The sequence below is a fragment of the Palaemon carinicauda genome, chromosome 1, assembly GCF_036898095.1.
Source record: "Palaemon carinicauda isolate YSFRI2023 chromosome 1, ASM3689809v2, whole genome shotgun sequence".
NCBI lineage: Eukaryota > Metazoa > Arthropoda > Malacostraca > Decapoda > Palaemonidae > Palaemon > Palaemon carinicauda.
In genome coordinates, this window is record NC_090725.1 from 86,278,191 (window position 1) to 86,299,738 (window position 21,548).

The 21,548-nt window shown below is 38.7% G+C and overlaps 1 protein-coding gene across 2 annotated transcripts in view; it reads right to left on the reverse strand.

Moving 5' to 3' along the window:
* Window positions 1–515: 515 nt before the first annotated feature.
* Ythdc1 (YTH domain containing 1) overlaps window positions 516–21,548 on the reverse strand; it is a 305,795-nt gene continuing 284,762 nt past the window's right edge. For both annotated transcript variants that reach the window (XM_068382583.1, XM_068382575.1), the window contains 3 exons: window positions 19,687–19,770; window positions 7,339–7,443; window positions 516–983 (listed from right to left, as the gene is read on the reverse strand). In XM_068382583.1, the coding sequence (XP_068238684.1) occupies window positions 894–983; window positions 7,339–7,443; window positions 19,687–19,770 (279 nt within the window). In that variant the 3' untranslated portion in view covers window positions 516–893. The remainder of the gene's footprint in view (window positions 984–7,338; window positions 7,444–19,686; window positions 19,771–21,548) is intronic.

Consider the following 21,548-nt stretch of genomic DNA (forward strand, 5'->3'; position numbering starts at 1 on the left):
AAATAGCTTATAATTTCTCAATCAAACCATTGTTATCTAGTCTTGTGTAGTGCCATAGCATCTGTACCATGGTCTTTCACTCCCTTGGTTTAGAGTTTTCTTGCTTGAGGGTACACTCGGGCACACTATTCTATTTTATTTCTCTTCCTCTAGTTTTGTTACAGTGTTTATAGTTTATAACGGAGATATTTATTTCAATGTTGTTACTCTTCTTAAAAATTTTATTTTTCCTTGTTTCCTTTAATCATTGTGCTATTTTCCCTGTTGGAGCCCCTGGGGTTTATTTTGCTTTTCCAACTAGGGTTGTAGCTTAGCAATTAATAATAATAATAATAACTGAAAAATTTTCCCTCAATTACACATTGCTGTCAAAATTTTTCCTAGACTTAGCTCTACAGTACAACTTATGGCCCAAAATCCATACATCTAAGTACTGCAAAGAGTTCATTTAAAACCTTACCTTTGCAAATGTAAACCACACACCAATGGAAAGGTCTCTAAAATTCTAAACACAGTTATTTATTCCAAATAAATTTTATTTGTAGCCTTGCTACACATACACACACACATACATTACTGGAAATATCCAATAAAAAATTTAATCTTAATGTTCATGATAGCTTTTTTCCTGATTGAAGACATAAGTTTATTGCTTAGCAAAAAAATGACAAAGGTTATTATAACAATATATGAGGTAGCTATTCCAAAATACAGACCTCCCATTTTTTTTTTTCAAATAAGTAGTTTAATAAAATTCACTTCCATCTCTGTATCCTAAGGGTCCCTAACAATAATAATAATAATAATAATAATAATAATAATAATAATTATAATAATAATAATTCTTTGCACTTAATAGCAAAATAATACATTTAAGTAATGGACTCGTCCACTTATCTACGCTCACGATAACGCCTTTCACGACTTCTCTCTCTTCGATCACGAGTTCTTTGAAGAAATTCATCAACACTGCGATCATAAGGCTGTAAGAAGATTACAAAAGTAAATGAAAAAGCTTTGTGGAAATAACAAAAGAATAGCAACTGAAGTAGAATTTTATTATTCAAGTTCAATACCTTGAGATAAGATATAGTAATATCAAATGGAAGTGATGTTTATACCAACCATAAACAGAACTCTTCTTCAATATAAGATAATGACAGTACTAGCACATTTACCACTTAATTTTCATCAAAACTAGTGCTGGGATTGAATGCTAGTAATAGCATTCAAATCTATCACGTCAGATTTTTCAAAAATACTAGTATTATACGACAACCAATGCTACAGTATATAACAAAGGAACACTCGCTGAACCAAAAATAGGTAGAGTCTGAATATCAACAAATTTTATATGCACTTGTATTTTTCTTAACTATAGAAACCTGAGAACTTTAAAAGGAATAGGACTTTCAGTGACGCTGGAACAGCCATTTAAACTTTTGACGAGATAATAGTACACTAATAGCTGGCGGGTAGACTCCACCCACCCACCATGTAGTGTATCCTTCACTCTGATATTAACCTAAGACTTGTGGGTGGTTGTGGTAGTCATTTTAACTTTAATGTTTCAGGTTTTGGTATCTAGGGAAAATACAAATTACTTTCAAAATAAGTGATTTCTTCCAACGCATATTACAAACCTTCGATCTTTAATAAGAGATTCATCCTTGGGAGGATGTCCCTAAAACCAATCTGGCTGGTTTAATAATTTTGGAAATGTTACTTCATTTTGGTCTTGGAGAAGAATGAAAGTGATGACCCCTGTTAACCTACTAATAACATGAGTATGTTGCAGATGTTAGGATAGGTCCCTACCAATCTCATGCGGTCATGGAAAAACCTATATCTGTAAGGATATGTCTGAAAGTATAGTCATTATGAGAAATGGGCTGCACACTTATCATCCATCATTCTCATCTATGAATATAGGGAAGATACTTTAAAACAAAACTTGTCTGTAAAGAAAAGTTACTCTGCTGTGAGGGTGGCCTGCATCTAGGATCCAATACAGCATACAGTATAACAGAGACTGCTTTATCTGGAGGAGTAGAACAACCAAACATTCTACCTTCTAGACTAGAAGCTACCTCTTGGACACAAAATCTGGAATAAGGGAGAGGAAGACCTTCTTCCAGTAAGGACATATAGAATGCTATGCTATACACCTGGCCGAGGCCGAGGCTCGTGAGTAGTCTGGGGGTCAAATCCTATTTGATATTTAGTCAAGAGTACAGGAGGGTCTGCTCAAGAGTTGAGGACTAGAGTTCACAGAGAGGGGAACTGTTCAAAGCTGCTCCTGATCTCAGGCTAATGGTCCAAAGGGGAAAAGGTCTGAGCTCTTCAGTCTGAGATCTAGCTAAAGGTTGACAGACTTTTACCTCTGAGACTAAGAGGAATTTCCTTGGCAAACGAAGATTAAAAGAGCCGCAATTCACTGTACAGGCTACCTGGTGAAGTATCGCCACTACAATGTCACTAGCATTAGAGTAGGAGCTCAAGCGGTAGTTAGAGGAGGAGCGTCAGCAAATCCAGGTGTCAGTTAAGGTAATCTGAAATAAAAAAGGTCTACTAACTGTTGAACAATCAGTAAACCAGATAAGCAGATGGAAAAGGTAAGGTATCTAGAGGTAACTGATGGGTTGGAAGGTGACCTAAATGCTTCTGATGTCCCTGGAACTGGAGAGCAGCATATTGGAAGATGTTCTAGAACTGGACAGCAGTATATTTGAAGTTCTGAATCAACTGGTAGGTGAACGGATCAGTCAATTGCAATACCCAAAGGATAAAAAGCCTTCAACCATTCATAAAAGTGAGGATTTGCTGATCCTACTCTGTGGGCCCGGTGATTAAGCATCTGGTATAATAAATGGAACTGACCTTGGGTACAACTCTTATTACATTGTTGGTTGCAAAGATGAGTACCTGCTTGCCCAATCACACAGGGTCTGTATAAAATGGTACCCCTTTCATCGTATGGTTGATGTAAGTCAAAAGAGTGTAGTTGTTCTTCAATACTACTATCCTCTGTGGATGGCTGGATGCCTAGAGAGGGGGTTCAAGTGAACTCTCCCTGGAGAGGATATCATCAATCAGCCATTAAACCCGATTATCCCATGTTTCCTATTCTACTAAAACCAGACGGAAGTGAAATACCTGGCTGCTGACCAGTGATGCTTCCAAAAATCCTGGAGCAATTGCTGGTGTATGGAGCCCATATAGAAAGAGTTCCCAATAATATGGAAAGTTTCAGAAGACGTTGATATCGTCTTACTGGGAGTTCTTGGTAGTGCAAAAACGACTGCATTACATGCTCCCGTCTGATGAAATTAATGTTACCAGCATAATATGGAAACTCTTCTCCTGCCTGGCCATGTAGCTGGTTATTGATTGAACATGATTCTTAGATCATGGCAAAAGTAGGTAAACTGTCTCAATTCTGAAATATTGCCTCCTGGAGAGAAACAAGACAAGTAGACTGTTGATAAAGACCCAAGAATAAGTTGTGATTGACCAGGTAACAAAAAGGTGAACATGAATGCTCAAGCAATAGCCAGTCTGAAGTTCTGGCTTTAAATTGAAAACCAAAACTTAGAGGAGGAGATCATTCTGACAGACTACAGGGTGGGTATCTAGTTGATTTATTCTTTAGGATCACCGAGTGAAAGTCATCTTCTTGATGGCAGACCGTATGGTACTTGACATCTTCCTTTTGAATGGGAGGATCAGTCACAGTCACCAGGCCCCAGTTGACTTTTCCACTGTTTTGACCTTAAAAATATGGAGAAATGTCTGCAAGACTTCAAGTGCATTTCTCTCCTTTGTGTTCTTTAAGATCTAAGGGCCCACTGATAACGTAGCAGCAGTGTCAGGAAGATCCTTCTGCCTGTTTTTGGGAAAGTTAGGCTTCAGGTCGAGGCGAAGTACAGGTATATGACTGCACCCAACTTAAGGTCAAACAACAAGCTGCTTGGCTGACCTTGGAAGTAGCTTCTGTAGCAAGAGATTCCAGGCCTGAGAATGATGTGCTTACAGGTTGGGCTTGGAGGGGCAGTGTCATGTTGCCAGCTCTGCAATTACTAATTGATGAAGAGTAGTGGTGGATTCATCGAAATATCTCAAGAACATCCTGGGGCAGGTGAGGGATGATGGTGGCTACCAACATTCTGACCTATAGTGTTTGTGCTTGTGTTCGATCTCGTAAGAGACCTGGCATTAGTAGTAGGTGTGTGAGCTCCCGAACTTAGTACCATAAACCTTTGGCACTAGTAGTAGGAGTGCGAGCTCCCATATCTAGTACCAAAAACCCTTCCTTGGTGGGTGAGTTTTGGTACAGTACTACTCCCACAAAACCATGCAGAGGGATCAGTTGATGTCTCGGGAGACTCAGCCCTATTGGTCATTCTGTGTTTAGGTGATTTCTTTCTTCTATTCGGCAGTGCAGTAGGTGTTTACCTCAATGGGGAAGTATCAACAGGTCAAACATTCAGGAAGGGGAATGATGGGCAGCACCCATTATTCCTACCAGTAGTATGTGTGCTCATTCTTGTAAGAACTGAAGACTGGTAACTGGTAAGTGAGCCCTTGTACCATGTGCCTATCTGTCTACTCAAGAGATGGGTATGTTCCCTGCACATATCTCCTAAGTTGCAAACAAGGTAATGCGGCTAGAGGGTAATAGTATCCCTTACTTGAGAGGAATGTTCTTAGTACCACACTGTCACTCCCATGGAGAGAGAAATGGTAAGAGTCAGGCTTACTCAACTCCTATCAATCTACCTTACTGGACTACTTTTAAAATCATCTCAACATTTCAACAAAGAATCATTCCTCACTTAGGACACTCGCCAGACAGTTCATGAGAGGAACAGGCAGATTGAAATCCTGTCCTATGGAGAGGACCTTTACCAACAAATGCGCAAACACAATGTGGCATCTCAGTCCTTGATAGAGTGCCAAGATCAGATTTGAGAATTTACAAATTCCAACCCTTAACCCACAACCTTGTTGGAAGACCTTGGCATCTTGGACCACTCAAGTTGTGGATCGGTCTCTGAGTGTGGGAAGATCTAGGCCGAGGAGCAGTATTGGCCCAAAGGGGGATCTGAGCAATAGTCAATGAAGCTTCTTGGGAACGCCCCGAGGCAGGAGTGACTAACAGTGCTCATACTTGTCTTATATCACTGGTATCAGGAGCATGAGCTCCTGCAAGTTGTATCGAAAACTCTTCCCGGTTCTTGTACACCACTGCTCCTATCACAAAATTATGCAGAGGAATCGGTCAAAGTCTTGAAAGACGGTGCTTCGGTGGCCACCTCTTCTCTCTCTTCGATGTAAGCTTTGAGGGGACGTAGTTAAATATAGAACAGGCCAAACACATTTCTCTCTCGGTAGAGCTTAAATGCTACATCTCTCAGATATGGGAAAGAATATCCATATTTCAGGCAAAAAACTGTCTATACAAAATCTGCATTGAACAGAAATCAGCATTAATTAGAATTAACACAAATTATTGTGGAAAATGCTGAGAAAAGGAAATACGGAATAAGGATGATATTAATGTGCAATAAAATCATGTGAATAACAGAAATGTTAAGCAAACAGAAAACAAACTGTACCCCTTATACAATATTTTACTGAATGTGGACGGTCATTCTTTTCATTCTAGTTATCAAAATGCTTGTAATTTATTATGCAGGAAGGAATTAAAGGGAAATAATAAGCTGCAAATTAGATAAAAACCAGGAAAGGAAGGAAAATAAATAGAAAGTATAATAGATTAAAACTTAATGCAGAGAGAGGTAGAGAGAAATCATATGAAAGTAAAATTTAATAATAACTAAATTATACATAACAAACTCAATAATAGAATTGAATAGGTAAATTTTAGGGATGAAGATTGTGAAGAGAATAGAACAAAATTTTAGTTTTTTTTTTTATTTAGTGTTATAGATAATTTCATGAATTCATTAAGGAAAAGATATGAAAATACAAGTTTGTAAAATACTTCATTAAGCAATTACTGTAATAAAACCAACATTATAATTAGTCGACTAATTCCAAAAAAAATGTAGTGCATTATTTGTGGTAATAAGCAACTGCACATAGGTAGTGGTTAGTTGGTTCGGGGAGCTAGAGTTCACTGACCCATAAGCACCAATCATACACTGATTTTGGCTCTTCGCGTGTCTCTGATACCTCCCTCCGCTAAGACCAAAGACCGACAGTATAAGGACAATGGCAAATTGTCATTTTTAATAAGGCAGCAAGCAAATAGGATGTTAACTTCCTGCAATAAGGCTATGCTAAGGATGGAATCTACATTATCTCTTTGGGTAAGTGACTATAGAAAGATCATTGCACTGGATACCATCATGACAGGAAAGAAGGCCCGGCCGTTCTACGGCAAGTTTACGGATGGCAGTGACGACGACTAAGAACCAGGATAATCTATGACATCTCCCACTATACCAACTGAATTTAATGCCAGCAAGGACTGGTTTGATAAATTTCAAATCAGGTTTAACCTTAAGTGTGAGTCTCTACTTGGAGAAGCTGCCTCTGCTGACGAACTGGTTGCTTGCGAGTAAGTGAATGAGAAAAGGCTGTGTCAGCAAGTGCCGACTACCATACAACGGAAATACTGTACCACCTGACAAACGGGCACTTTCAGAAGAGCAGTAATGCTCTTCTTTGCTGTGGAGTAAATCTATCACATTGTCATCATCTAAATTGTTCAGTACTGCATAGCTAATCACCATCAACATCAATAGAGTTTTAGTAAGCATCTTCCCTGGTGAGTGTTCCGATTTTAATTTTTTCTTTAATACATAAGTATGTGTCTATATTAAAAGTACGTTTTAATTTAAAAGAGTTCAAGAATATAGAAATAGTTCATAAGAGTATGGGGAGTTTATAAAAGCTTAAATTTATAAAAATGAATAAAATAATGAAAATATTCTTAAAGTAACGAAAAAAGATACCATAGAGTAATGTATTTACTTTGGTGTTTTTTACCTATCACAACTTGCTGGAACCTAACACCCATGATAGCCGAGGGATTACTACATTGCTCTGGATGGTCACCAGAAGGAATGGTATAGAGGTTGAGACAAATTTTCCTTTTCAATCTTATTTCAAGGTTAAGTAACTCTCTCTTTACAGATATTAGCATTACTACTCAATGGTAAAATTCAACAAAATAAGCCATACTTTATTGCTGGACAGTTCCTTGCTCTTTCATTTCCATAACATTTCCTCTTTACAACATATTTCATTAATGTATAAAAAAATGTACAATTACAATTTCAAGTAAATCATAACAAAATATATACTTACATCAGCAGATGGTCTTTTTTCAGAACGTGATCGAGAAGACGATGGATAATCCGGTAATGGAGGTCCATCATAATACCGTGGTGGACCAATCGGATCAAATGGAGGCTGCAAAGGTAATTTGATTTAAATACGGCACAACATTTGTAATACGCATAAAATTTATTACAAGCATTATCACAGCCTGTAATTTAGTAGCCCTCTAGTTTCAAAAACTGAAAACAAGCCAACTTGACCTTATAAACTTCAGGGGTTATTAATGCTGACACTCTGTCAAATCACACATTTTATTGTTCATTCTATGTCCGATACAACTGAAATACATTTTTTCTAATGAGGCAAACCCATCCTTGAATTACCCCTCAAACATAAGAATTCATTGATTCTAACTAAATTTGAGAAGGAATAACATAGTTTAGTATAGATATAAATTCATGTATACACGTGTACATAAGTATAAATCAAACACCTAATGTGCAATAATGTCACCAATAAGACGAAAGTATAATCTCCAATTAAGACTCTTCTCTTTTCTTTCTGTGGCTATAGAAACACGTGCAAAACTGGAACTAGAGTCAATAGGAACGTGTACAAATATAGTAATAAAAAAAATTGAAATACGTAAAAATACAAATTTTGGCTGAATTTCCATATGAATGGCTAAGTAGGAGGTTAGTTTGCCGTGGTGTCACTTGACGATGCGGTAAACGTTATTGGAAAATAAGGAACTTTTCAATGTAGATTTATACAGAATCATGAAATATTTCAAATAATCTAAAATTACTATGCATACACCTACTGCAGATTTCTAAAATATAAAAAATTTGTATGTAACTTCCTGCACTCTCAGTACCATGTGACAAATGACAATTTCTTGTTGATATCACCTTTTAAAGAATAGAAATTTAAAAACTGGTAATATTAACTATGTGTACTTCAAAATAGACAAAAATCAATGCACATTACACATATAACCCAATGAAATATAAAAATCTTAATTTACATTTCCAAACTTATTAATTATAATCTGTTCCTACAAAGAAAAATCTTATACTGATCATTATTTCTAAAGTGATATTCACAGCTATATGGAAAAACAATGCAAAAATAAAAGTTTACAATAGTGTACAGTTAAAAATTATGATAATATGTTATTTTCATTAGTAAAATAAATTTTTGAATATACTTACCCGATAATCATGTAGCTGTCAACTCCGTTGCCCGACAGAATTCTACGGAAGGGATACGCCAGCGATCGCTATACAAGAGGGGGGTGTACTCACAAGCGCCACCTGTGGCCAGGTACTGCAGTACTTCTTGTTGACACCACCTCAATTTTTCCTCGGTCCACTGGTTCTATGGGGAGGAAGGGTGGGTCAATTAAATCATGATTATCGGGTAAGTATATTCAAAAATTTATTTTACTAATGAAAATAACATTTTTCAATATTAAACTTACCCGATAATCATGTAGCTGATTCACACCCAGGGAGGTGGGTGAAAACCAGTGTACATGTATATCAAGAAGCTAAGTATCCCGTATTTCATATTATCAGTTATTCAAAATAACAATGAAATTACAAGTACCTGGTAAGGAAGTCGACTTGAGCCATTACTCTGCCTTAAATAAGTTCGACTTCCTTACTGAGCGCAGCGTTCCTCTTAGGAGGCTGAACAACTCTAAGGTGCTGAAGTATCAAGGGCTGCAACCCATACTAAAGGACCTCATCACAACCTTTAACCTCGGCGCTTCTCAAGAAAGAATTGACCACCCGCCAAATCAACAAGGATGTGGAAGGCTTCTTAGCCGACCGTACAACCCATAAAAAGTATTCAAGAGAAAGGTTAAAAGGTTATGGGATTATGGGAATGTAGTGGCTGAGCCCTCGCCTACTACTGCATTCGTTGCTACGAATGGTCCCAGGGTGTAGCAGTACTCGTAAAGAGACTGGACATCTTTGAGATAGAATGATGCGAACACTGACTTGCTTCTCCAATAGGTTGCATCCATAACACTCTGCAGAGAATGGTTCTGTTTGAAGGCCACTGAAGTAGCCACAGCTCCCACTTCATGTGTCCTTACCTTCAGCAAAGCAAGGTCTTCTTCCTTCAGATGAGAATGTGCTTCCCTAATCAGAAGCCTGAATAGTAAGAAACTGAGTTCTTAGAACTTGGGAAAGAAGGTTTCTTGATAGCACACCATAAGGCTTCTGATTGTCCTCGTAAAGGTTAAGACCTTTTTAGATAGTACCTAAGAGCTCTAACTGGGCAAAGTACTCTCTCCAGTTCATTCCCCACCAAGTTGGACAGGCTTGGGATCTCGAACGACTTAGGCCAAGGACGTGAAGGAAGCTCGTTTAGCAAAAACCGAGCTGCAAGGAACATGTAGCCGTTTCAGATGTGAAAACAATGATCCTGCTGAAGGCGTGGATCTCACTTACTCTTTTAGCTGTTGTCAAGCACACGAGGAAAAGAGTTTTTAATGTGAGGTCCTAAAAAGAGGCTGATTGGAGAGGTTCAAATCTTGATGACATAAGGAACCTTAGGACCACGTCTAGATTCCAGCCTGGAGTGGACAACCGACGTTCCTTTGAGGTCTCAAAAGACCTAGGGAGGTCCTGTAGATCTTTGTTGGTGGAAAGATCCAAGCCTCTGTGGCGGAAAACCGCTGCCAACATACTTCTGTAACCCTTGATCGTAGGAGCTGAAAGGGATCTTACTTTCCTTAGATATAACAGGAAGTCAGCAATCTGGGTTACAGTGGTACTGGTTGAGGAAACTGCATTGGTCTTGTACCAGCTACGGAAGACTTCCCCTTGAGACTGATAGATTCTGAGAGTGGATGTTCTCCTTGCTCTGGCAAACGCTCTGGCTGCCTCCTTCGAAAAGCCCCTAGCTCTTGAGAGTCTTTCGAAAGTCTGAAGGCAGTCAGACGAAGAGCGTGGAGGTTTGGGTGTACCTTCTTTACGTGAGGTTGACGTAGAAGGTTCACTCCTAGAGGAAGAGTCCTGGGAATGTCGACCAGCCATTGCAGTACCTCTATGAACCATTCTCTCGCGGGCCAGAGCGGAGCCAATCCACGTCAGCCGTGTCCCTTTGCGAGAGGAGAACTTCTGAAGTACCCTGTTGACAATCTTGAACGGCGGGAATGCATACAGGTCGAGATGGGACCAATCCAGCAGAAAAGCATCCACGTGAACTGCTGCTGGGTCTGGAATCGGAGAACAATACAACAGGAGTCTCTAGGTTATCGAGGTAGCGAACAGATCTATGGTTGGCTGACCCCACAGGGCCCAAAGTCTGCTGCAAACACTCTTGTGAAGGGTCCACTCTGTGGGGATGACCTGACCCTTCCGGCTGAGGCGATCTGCCATGACCTTCATACCGCCCTGAATGAACCTCGTTACCAGCGTGAGCTTTCGATCTTTTGACCAGATGAGGAGGTCCCTTGCGATCTAGAACAACTTCCACGAAAGAGTCCCTCCCTGCTTGAAGATGTAAGCCAGGGCTGTGGTGTTGTCAGAGTCCACCTCCACCACCTTGTTAAGCTGGAGGGACTTGAAGTTTATCAAGGCCAGAAGAACCGCCAACAACTCCTTGCAATTGATGTGAAGTGTCCTTTGCTCCTGATTCCATGTTCCCGAGCATTCCTGTCCGTCCAAAGTCGCACCCCAGCCCGTGTCTGATGCGTCCGAGAGGAGACGGCGGTCGGGTTTCTGAACAGCCAAATGTAGACTTCCTTGAGAAGAAAGCTGTTCTTACACCACGCGAGAGAAGACCTCCTCTCTTCGGAAACAGGAACTGAGACCGTCTCTAGCGTCATGTCCTTTATCCAGTGAGCAGCTAGATGAAACTGAAGGGGGGGGAGGTGGAGTCTCCCTAACACGATGAACAGGGCCAGCGATGAAAGTGTCCCTGTTAGACTCATCCACTACCTGACTGAGCATCGGTTCCTTCTCAGCATGCTCTGGATGCATTCTAGGGCTTGGAAGATCCTTGGGGCCGACGGAAAAGCCCGAAAAGCTCGACTCTGAAGATCCATACCCAGGTAGACAATGGTCTGGGATGGGACGAGCTGAGACTCCTCAAAATTGACCAGGAGGCCCAGTTCCTTGGTCAGATCCATAGTCCATCTGAGAATCTCCAGACAGCGACGACTTGTGGGAGCTCTTAAAAGCCAGTCGTCTGACGGAGCCGGACACAAGATCATGGTACTGCTGCACAGTCTGTGAACTGTCAACCATGGGGAAGCGAGGAAGTACAGTGACAACCCGAAGCTGTCTAGACTGTCTGGGTCGTATAGACAACTCCTTATCGGGTTGCTGAGGTTGCCGCACTGCGTCACAACAAGTCACTTCTGCTGGTTGTTGAACGTCTTCCCAGTGACACACTGACTCCGTAAACAAAAAATCCTCTAACAAGGACTAAGCTTGGACTGCATGTCTTGCAACACAGCTCAAGGTCTATGGGAGCAGGTGTGGTAACAGACGGGGTTAGCGACTGAAGTGGAACCATTACCTTCCCTGGAAGCATGTTATGCTTAAATAAAAGTCCATAGGAGGCTACGCAGCTAAAGGCTCCTCTCCAAATGACAGAGTCCTCAAGGGAATATCAGAAGGAGGGAGAAAAGCACTTTCTCATCTACAGGGACCATATCCGAGAAAAGCTAAGTTCTCTCAGTGAGGGTTTCACTGGTGCAAAAGCAGCAGACTAGAAGGCAACGTAATGAAACTGCTTGACAGTCTAGTGAGTTGGCAACAACCAAAGATGTGTGACTGAGAAGCATGCGGTAAGGTATGCAGAGCATGCTGTATGTAGAGCATGCTGTATGCAGAGCATGCTGTATGTAGAGCATGCTGTAAGAGAAGCAGAGCATGTTGCATGGCGTGTAACATTTCTCAGAAATTCCATGACCAGTGCTAGATTGAGTAATATCGCATTACTGTCCATTGAAAGTGCACGTGCCGAGGGAATTGATTTAGACTGTTTTGTTGATGAATTAGATAGCCGGCATGATAATCGTAGAATTAAGCTGCACTAAATATACGATCTATAATCTACTTCACCTCAGGACAGGGAAACTCGCCCTGTTGGCAACACTGCATTACTTCATGCATGCTTGCATGGGGTTTTAATATCAACATAATATTTACATTACATTCATAACTCATGATTCATTTTTGTTTTGAAGATATTTTGCCATATTTGCGATTTGTTAAAAATATATTGCAAGGAATACATATATATTTTTTTATTTAAGAAATACGAATAACCTCCATTATCATAATGTTTGTGTAGGCATACATGTATATGATTACAAATGCAAGTTATGAAAGTAATGAGGTGTTATTATTGTCATTTGTTATTTCAAAGTTGAATGGGAAGAGGCTCAAGTTGAGGAGAAAGTGGCAGATGCATGCGTTGAGGTGGCTGACTCATAGCATGAGGTTCCTGCCTCAAGAGTTGCGCTTGCCTCAAGGGTTGAGGTGGCTGCGCAGAGAGAGCCTCTTGACTCACGAGTTGAGGTTCTTGAGGTGTGAGCTGCGAGAGTTGAGGTAGCGGCTGCGCAGAACGCAGTTCCTGTCTCACGAGTTGAGGTTCCTGAGGAGCTAGCCTCAAGAGTTGAGGCTCTCGCCTTGAGGAAAGTTGAGGTAGCAGCTGCGAGAGCTGAGGTGGCTGCCTCAAGGATGGTAGAGGTTGTCGTACCTCAAAAGGTTGTAGCCTCAAAGATGGTCTAACTGCAAGAAAATCTTGCCTCAAGGCATAAGACTCCTGCTCCCATTGTTGAGGTTGCCTTAAGGAAGGTTAAGGTTGCTGCACAACGCTGGTAACTGGCAACTCCGAACGCGGTAAGGTAGCTTGAGGAACCTCAACTTCGTACGCCTGGCAGACTGGACTGCGGTGAGGCGGAGCGCTCGCAGGAGGAGGTGTAACCTTCTCAGCCTGAAACTCACGCATTAAGACCGCAAGCTGCGACTGCATGGACTGCAGCAAAGTCATCTTGGGATCAACAGACGATAAGGTCTGTTGAGGCAAAGCCTTAACAGAAGATGAGGTCTGTTGAGGCATCGCCTTACCTCTCTTAGGAGGTGTGCAGTCACCTGATGACTGCGGAGAGTCAGAGCTAACCCAATGACTGCATCCGGGTTGTTGAACTCTAGAGGTCTGGACTTTACGTTTAAGAGGTCTTGAGACCTGAGTCCAGCGTTTTCTCCCCGAAATTTCTTCTGCAGACGAGCAAAATAAGGGCTCAATCGTCTGCGGGTGGGAGTGACGGTCTCTGTAAGACACGCCCGCAACCACCGAGGATACTTCTGTGCGCCGATCAAGGCCTGCCGAACCCTTTTGCCCTTCGACATTGCTTCTCCCCTGGGCTTGGGAGCTTGCAAGAGGTCCCGGACTGGGAGGACGACTGGCACGCACAGAAGTACCCTCACGCACAACACTGACACACTTTGCGCTAATCACTTATCACTTTTGATTTTCTGTTTGCACTTATTTCACTGAACTCGAAACTTTAAGTGGTTTGTACCTGAAACACGCAATTCTATCCTTCCTTAAAAGTTAGTAATTGCGAAAACAGAATTACAATGTAACAGAAAAATCTAATGAAAGATAAATAATTCAGTGGCTGGAAAGAGACTAAACACTAGATCAAATAAACTACGTTTAAAATCTCTCACCGCATAAAGCTTGAGAACAAGAATAAAACTCATGAAACGTTTACCTTCTTCCCCTAAAGAGACTAGGGAGAAGAGCAAAAACGATAACAACGTTACTCGCTTGAACGAAACGTTATCCAGCTCTCTCTCCCTCCGTCTCTATCTCTCTCTCTCTCTCTCTCGACTTAGAACCTGAGAGAAGAGCCCAATCATATATATCGTTAAAACATATTATTGTTAAAGGAAAAAAACTGAAATATTTCCCAAATAAAAAGTTCCTTTATTAGAATTAAAACCATTAAGCTAAGAAAGAATGAACAAAACGCTAGAAACGGTTACTCTTACTGCAACGTGACACCGTGAAAATTCTCTCTCTATCGTAACGATAGATCGCAAGTTGAACGTTCTGAACGTCAACAACTGCAGAGACAAAACAAAACGTTAGTTCAACTTTGAAAACAGTACGAGACTATCAAAGAAATTCTTTCAAAAACATTAAAATAGCATAATATGTTAACAGGTAAAACCGAAATGACGGGCTCAATGTTAATTAACTTCGGTACCAAGAAAAGACCGCCTACTATTAGGAGAGGTCGAATATAAACAAATATAAAAATTAATTTTAATAAGTTTATAATAAAAGGAAGTTAATCGAAGAGGCCTATAAAAGGCGGAGAGATAAAAAATAAATCTATAACTTTTGTTAAGCAAAATTAAGAAAGAGAGTCTATACTCTCTTAGACACCAACACTTCCGTCTAAGGGAAGGGTCGGCCATTTAAAGGTGAAAGAGAGTTCATACTCTCTTCGTCACCATAATTAATCAAATTAATTCCAAAAGCTAGCTAAGCTAATAATAAAACTTCCTGAATAGCGAAAGCTGAAATCTTAGAGCAATACTTCACCAAAAACCGTGAACAAGACTCCAAAATTATAAGCGTATCCATGAACGTCTTGCCGGAAGCACGACAGAGGAAAAATTGAGGTGGTGTCAACAAGAAGTACTGCAGTACCTGGCCACAGGTGGCGCTTGTGAGTACACCCCCCTCTTGTATAGCGATCGCTGGCGTATCCCTTCCGTAGAATTCTGTCGGGCAACGGAGTTGACAGCTACATGATTATCGGGTAAGTTTAATATTGAAAAAGCCAATTTACTATTGTCTTGATAGTACAGTAGGGTCCTGAATTATGCGAGAATTTGGTCAATCAATGACCTCGTATAAATGGAAAATCGCATTTTTCGAAACACACAACTAACAGAAATAATTTCATTGGGGCCATGGCAACCATCAACTTGCCCATTCAAACGTGTTTACTACCCATTTCCAAAACTTTCTATGTACTATACTGTATTTTTTTATAATATCAAATTGTTCTTGTAAATAAATCAAATATTTAATACTTTAAAGTTCTCATAACTTGAAAAAAGGTTAAAATTACAACCAGGATGAGTATAAACACCATATATTTCTTGTTATAACACGACCCAAAATACAGACAAATTTTAATGTTTGTCATATCTATTGTATAAGACAACTGGTGAATAGTAAAACCATCACTATATAGACTAGCTTTTGTTGTATCATTGAAAATCCATAATTATCAAAATAAAGGCGATTTTATATCATGCGTTTCCTAAACACGCCAAAAAGCACAATAAAAAAAAACCACCAATGTTTTGTTTACGTTTATCTCTGATCATAACGAAGAAACAGACGCATTTACACATCTGTGTATAGGTTAGTTTTTGCATCGACAGCAATCTTACCAAGTATTGAATATATGTTGATTTTGTTATTACCAATGTTCTACTTAATTTTTCTTAGAACTTCCAAATAAATGAAATGAATGCCATTTATATAATGTTTTTTTTCATGACGCAGCCTGAAACGGAAACCTTCCATTCGTTTACTTTACGCTCCATCTTCGATCATAATACACAAACGAAGGCATTAAACACACATGATCAAAGTGATAAATAATGATATTAAAAGCTATTAGTAAATATGTTATTACAAATATTATTTACCGCATCTATATAAATTCCTACATATGCAGGAAAACTATTTTTTTTTTTTTTTGCGTTTAATCAACAATAAAAAACTGCCGCTAATGACAGAATGATAATTTACGATAATTCTAAACTGCTACATAAGATAATTGTCCATTTCATATTCAAAATACTTTTCCTAACTTCAGTTATAAGTCAACTTGTACCCACCTCAATTATGGAACCGTCAGAAAAAAGTAAAAGAAGAAAGTACTAGGCCGGGTTTTAAAGTCATCAAACAATCAAGTTACCGCTATAATGTTCAACGTGACAGAGATGGTGCGAGTTTGGAGAAAGTAAGGAAAATTTAATCATAATTGATTTTTTATATATTTAATACTTTGTGAAGCACAAAGATTTCATGAGAGAGAGAGAGAGAGAGAGAGAGAGAGAGAGAGAGAGAGAGAGAGAGAGTGTGTGTGTTTTAGAAGTACTAAACAAAAAATATGATGGGTTAAAACACATTGGTGCTTATGTAATATTAACTAACTGTATAGATGGTTTGAATAAGTTAAGAAATGGTATAAACAATACTTCGTTACTGTATTTGTATGCGAATATTATTGAGAGCGGCAGCTAGACATCAGGTGATACGATCACAGCCAGAAGTAAAACAAAAAGAAGTTAGCAATACTCGATTTTTAAAACACACCCAAAATTTAAAAACAAATGTACATGTTTTCTTAAAGTGCAATTAACTATTTAAAGAGAAGCAATTTTCTAGAATAAAATGATGTTTCCTAAAAAATTGTTGTTTGCTGACGAAATCGGATGCCGTATTTTAAGCTATGATTGAAGTGGATGTATACACGGTATAATTTTTTTGTTTCGTATTTAACTGACACTTCAAGAAAACTTATTTTGGTTTCTTCATCTATTCGTAAGTATTGTATAACACAAAAAAAAGAGAGAGAGAGAGAGAGAGAGAGAGAGAGAGATCAGCTGTTGTAATCGAATACCGTGTTTTTGTTTCGTGTACCTCCTGAAGCGAGGAATTGATCGCCACAACTAACGATAGTCATGTTAATTTCATTCTTAAACTCAGGTTGCCATATGTGAACTAAGGTTTTATTTCTTACACAGAGAGAGAGAGAGAGAGAGAGAGAGAGAGAGAGAGAGAGAGAGAGAGAGAGAGATTGATTTTTATAATTACTGTATACCGTGTACTCTACAAAACCAATCTTTGCAAATTAAATGTACAGTATACTATTTAAAATATGACAAAATATTGCTGACTCGTTACCGAAGTTTAGGCTATTCACTGCCGATAAACGAACCCAGTCTGCTCGTGAAAACCTTGAACGCCCGAACGGAAAAATAAAGCTTTTATATATACTGTACTAAACAAAAATGCTTTAATATACGTACCATCATTAACACTACCATTAAAATTATCGAAAGGTTGGAGAAAGATAAAGATTGACGAGAACGTAACCACAATTCTGTTTACATTTTGTCAGCTGGACTCGCACAGTTAACAGTTGATTTCATTGTTGATGTGGAATTTTATCCTTAAATAGGCTATTTATTATGAAATTATGTTAATAGCATGTAATGTTAATATTGTTTTGTAACATATATTATAAATCACCGTATTTAGGACTAACAATATACTTAAAAAGATAATAGATTTGATACATTTTGTAGTGCTTGACTAGCAGACTTTGAACAGCTTCGCAGATACAATTTTGAAAAATAGCGTTCGCATAAATGGGGAATCGTATAATTCGCGACCGTACTGTAGTAGTTTTAGCTACTTCTAAATTACTGCCTAACATAGGGGTATCCTATCCCTATAAGACAATAAAATGAAGTACAAGATAGGTGAAAATAAATATAATAAGGGGTTTTATTATATTTTTCCACCAAAAATAAAGCATTAAAAGCATATGAACCATGGTACTCTGGAATAACTAAGAAAAAGTGTACTGTACATAATAATATTAAAAAAGAGCAATAAGAAAATTTCTGACCTCTGCCAAAGGTTAATGGAGTCATCCATGGCCTAAGATCTATCTATGGTGGAAATTTTTTTAGAATACATCAATTTGTTTTGACAAATATCTTTTAATGGTGAAATATGAAAATCCCAATTTAGAAACTGGACCCGGATGATCTCCAAACTTTAATGGGGTCGTCCATAACCTAAGATCTATGTGGTGAAAATTTCGTCAAAATCCGTCGGGCAGTTTTGACGTTCTTTAAAATAGTGCAAATGCAAATCCTGACCTAGAATCCGGATACGGATTTGGATCATCTCCAAAATTCTATGTAGTCATCCATGACCTAATATCTATCTATCGTGAAATTTTTCATCAAAATCCATTGAGTTGTTTTAATGTAATACTCTCCACACACAAATAAATAAATAAAACTGGAATCCGGATCATCTCCAAAATTTAATGGAGTCGTAAATGATCCATGATATATTTGCGGTAAAAATTTTGCCCAAATCCGTCGAGTAGTTTTGTCAGTTATCTTTAAAATGGCAAAAAATGCAAATCCAGATCTAGATCATTTTCAAAATTCAATGAGGTTATCCATGACCTAAGATCTATCTATGGTAAAAATTTTGTTACAATATCTTGAGTAGCTTTGACGTAATCCAACCACAGACACATGAAAAATTAAAATCTGGATCCGGATCAGCTCTAAAATTCACTGAAGATAAAGATAGACCTTAGCTCCATCACCTAAGGTTTATCTTCAAAGAAAATTTTAACAAAATCCGTTAAGTAATTTTAACACAATCCTGTCCAGAGACACACAAGACAAATAAACAGACTTTTGCATAACCTCCTTGGCGGGGGTAAACATGAACATTTACTGTAAATGTTAATACTGTAGTATAATCATCATAAATCCTACAATATGAAACATTAAAACACACGTGACTGTGTTTAGCAGTCTTTAAGAGCTCAATATTGTATTGGTACAGTATTTTCCTTGGTAGTTCCAATAGCGACTGTTTGCCATTGTTGAATACGCCAAATATGATGCCTACGAAATTTATATCCAGTCTAGTTTAGGCACATGCACACTATATGACTGATTATCGCCTACTCTCTCATTCTCATTCATTTGTAACTTTTCCCTAATGGCTCCTAAGAAAATTCGTAGCGTAAGTGCTAAGTGTCATGCTATAACGTGGGATAATAAACTAGCTATGATAAAATGCAATGTAAAGGGTGAAAAGGTTATATCAGTTGCTCAATCTTTTGGGATGAGTCAGGCAACTGTATCGACAATTGTTCAAGTAAGGTTAAGACAAAAAATCAAATCTGATGTCCAAGGGATGAAGAATACTGTTATCAATAAGAAAAGAGGAAAAATCTTTGAAGAGATAGCGTACTGCTATTATTAAAAAAATAATTTAAGGGAGAGAGAGAGAGTTGTTGTTTGAGGGCCTGAAAAAAAATTCGACCAAGTCGTTTTTTGTCTCAAGTTGCCTCTCCTGGAACGAATTATTGGCGTTGAGCAAGGTACACCTGTGTGTGCGTATATATACATATATATATATATATATATATATATGTGTGTGTGTGTGTTTGTGTATACATTTACATACATACATAGATATATTATAAATAAATGAATGCAAACTGTACCTATACAACTTTCACAATTATTGTTTTCTTACCGGTGGCGGAAATGCCATGGGAGGTAGATTGCTGGGAGCTCTTGTGTGAAATTCTCGCATTTCTCTCATGAAATCTTGATATGTCTGCAATAAGAGAAATAATAAAAGCCATAAATTATATATTTATAGATTTCCAATTTACATGAAAAATATATTCTAATGTATATGTATATCATCCCTATTTACTGATTTATACATTTGAAAGGAAAGCAGTCTTCCTGTACGCATTTTCTCTACCTGTATAATTAAAATTTAGCATACAAAAGCAATTTAAAAAAGGCTAAAACAATTTCACAAATAAACTATTGCATGTATAAGATTTTTATAAATGGAAAACTATATAAAATTCAAAAGTAACAGAAAAGTTTCCCATATATATTACTTATATTAGGTGGGGTCAGGGATTGGGTAATTCATATGAAGAGAATAAGAAGTAGTTTTGGAAAGAAGTGAAGAGAGTAAGGAAGGCTGGCTCAAGAATTGAAGAGACAGTGAAAGATTGAAATGGAAGGTTGTTAAAAGGAGAGGAGGCAAGGAAAAGGTGGGCGGAATATAAAGTTTGCTGAATGTTGAGGATAATAGGGAGGCAGATATAATTGCTGTTGCAGGTGTTGAGGTGCCAGTGATGGGAGATGAGAATGAGAGAGAGATCACAATAGATGGAAGTGAGGAGAGCACTAGATGAAACGAGAGTAGGAAAAGCATCTGGTACGGATGGTGTGAGAGCTGAGATGTGTAAGGAAGGGGGTGTGACTGTACTTAAATGGTTGGTGAGATTGTTTAATATGGGTTTTGTGTTGTCAATGGTACCAGTAGATTGGGTTTGTGCATGTATTGTACCACTATATAAGGGTAAAGGAGATACGCATGAGTGTTGTAATTCAAGAGGTATTAGTTTGTTAAGCGTAGTTGGAAAAGTGTATGGTAGAGTAATGATTAATAGGATCAAGGATAAAACAGAGAATGCAATCTTAGAAGTACAGGGTGGTTTTAGAAGAGGTAGGGGTTGTATGAATCAGATTTTTACAATAAGGCAGATATGCGAGAAATATTTAGCAAAAGGTAAGGTGTATGTTACGTTTATGGATCTGGAGAAAGCGTATGATAGAGTTGATAGGGAAGCAATGTGGAATGTGATGAGGTTATATGGAGTTGGTGGAAGGTTGTTGCAAGCAGTGAAAAGTTTCTACAAAGGTAGTAAAGCATGTGTTAGGATAGGAAATGAAGTGAGTGATTGGTTTCCGGTGAGAGTGGGGCTGAGACAGGGATGTGTGATGTCACCGTGGTAGTTTAACTTGTATGTTGATGGAGTGGTGAGAGAGGTGAATGCTCGAGTGCTTGGACGAGGATTAAAACAGGTAGACGAGAATGACCATGAATGGGAGGTAAATCAGTTGTTGTTTGCGGATGATACTGTACTGGTTGCAAACACAGAAGAGAAGCTTGTCCGTTTAGTGACAGAATTTGGAAGTGTGTGTGAGAGAAGGAAAATGAGAGTTAATGTGGGTAAGAGTAAGGTTATGAGATGTACGAGAAGGGAAGGTGGTGCAAGGTTGAATGTCATGTTGAATGGAGAGTTACTTGAGGAGGTGGATCAGTTTAAGTACTTGGGGTCTGTTGTTGCAGCAAATGGTGGAGTGGAAGCAGATGTACGTCAGAGAGTGAATGAAGGTTGCAAAGTGTTGGGGGCAGTTAAGGGAGTAGTAAAAAATAGAGGGTTGGGCATAAATGTAAAGAGAGTTCTATATGAAAAGTGATTGTACCAACTGTGATGTATGGATCGGAGTTGTGGGGAATGAAAGTGATGGAGAGACAGAAATTGAATGTGTTTGAGATGAAGTGTCTAAGGAGTATGGCTGGTG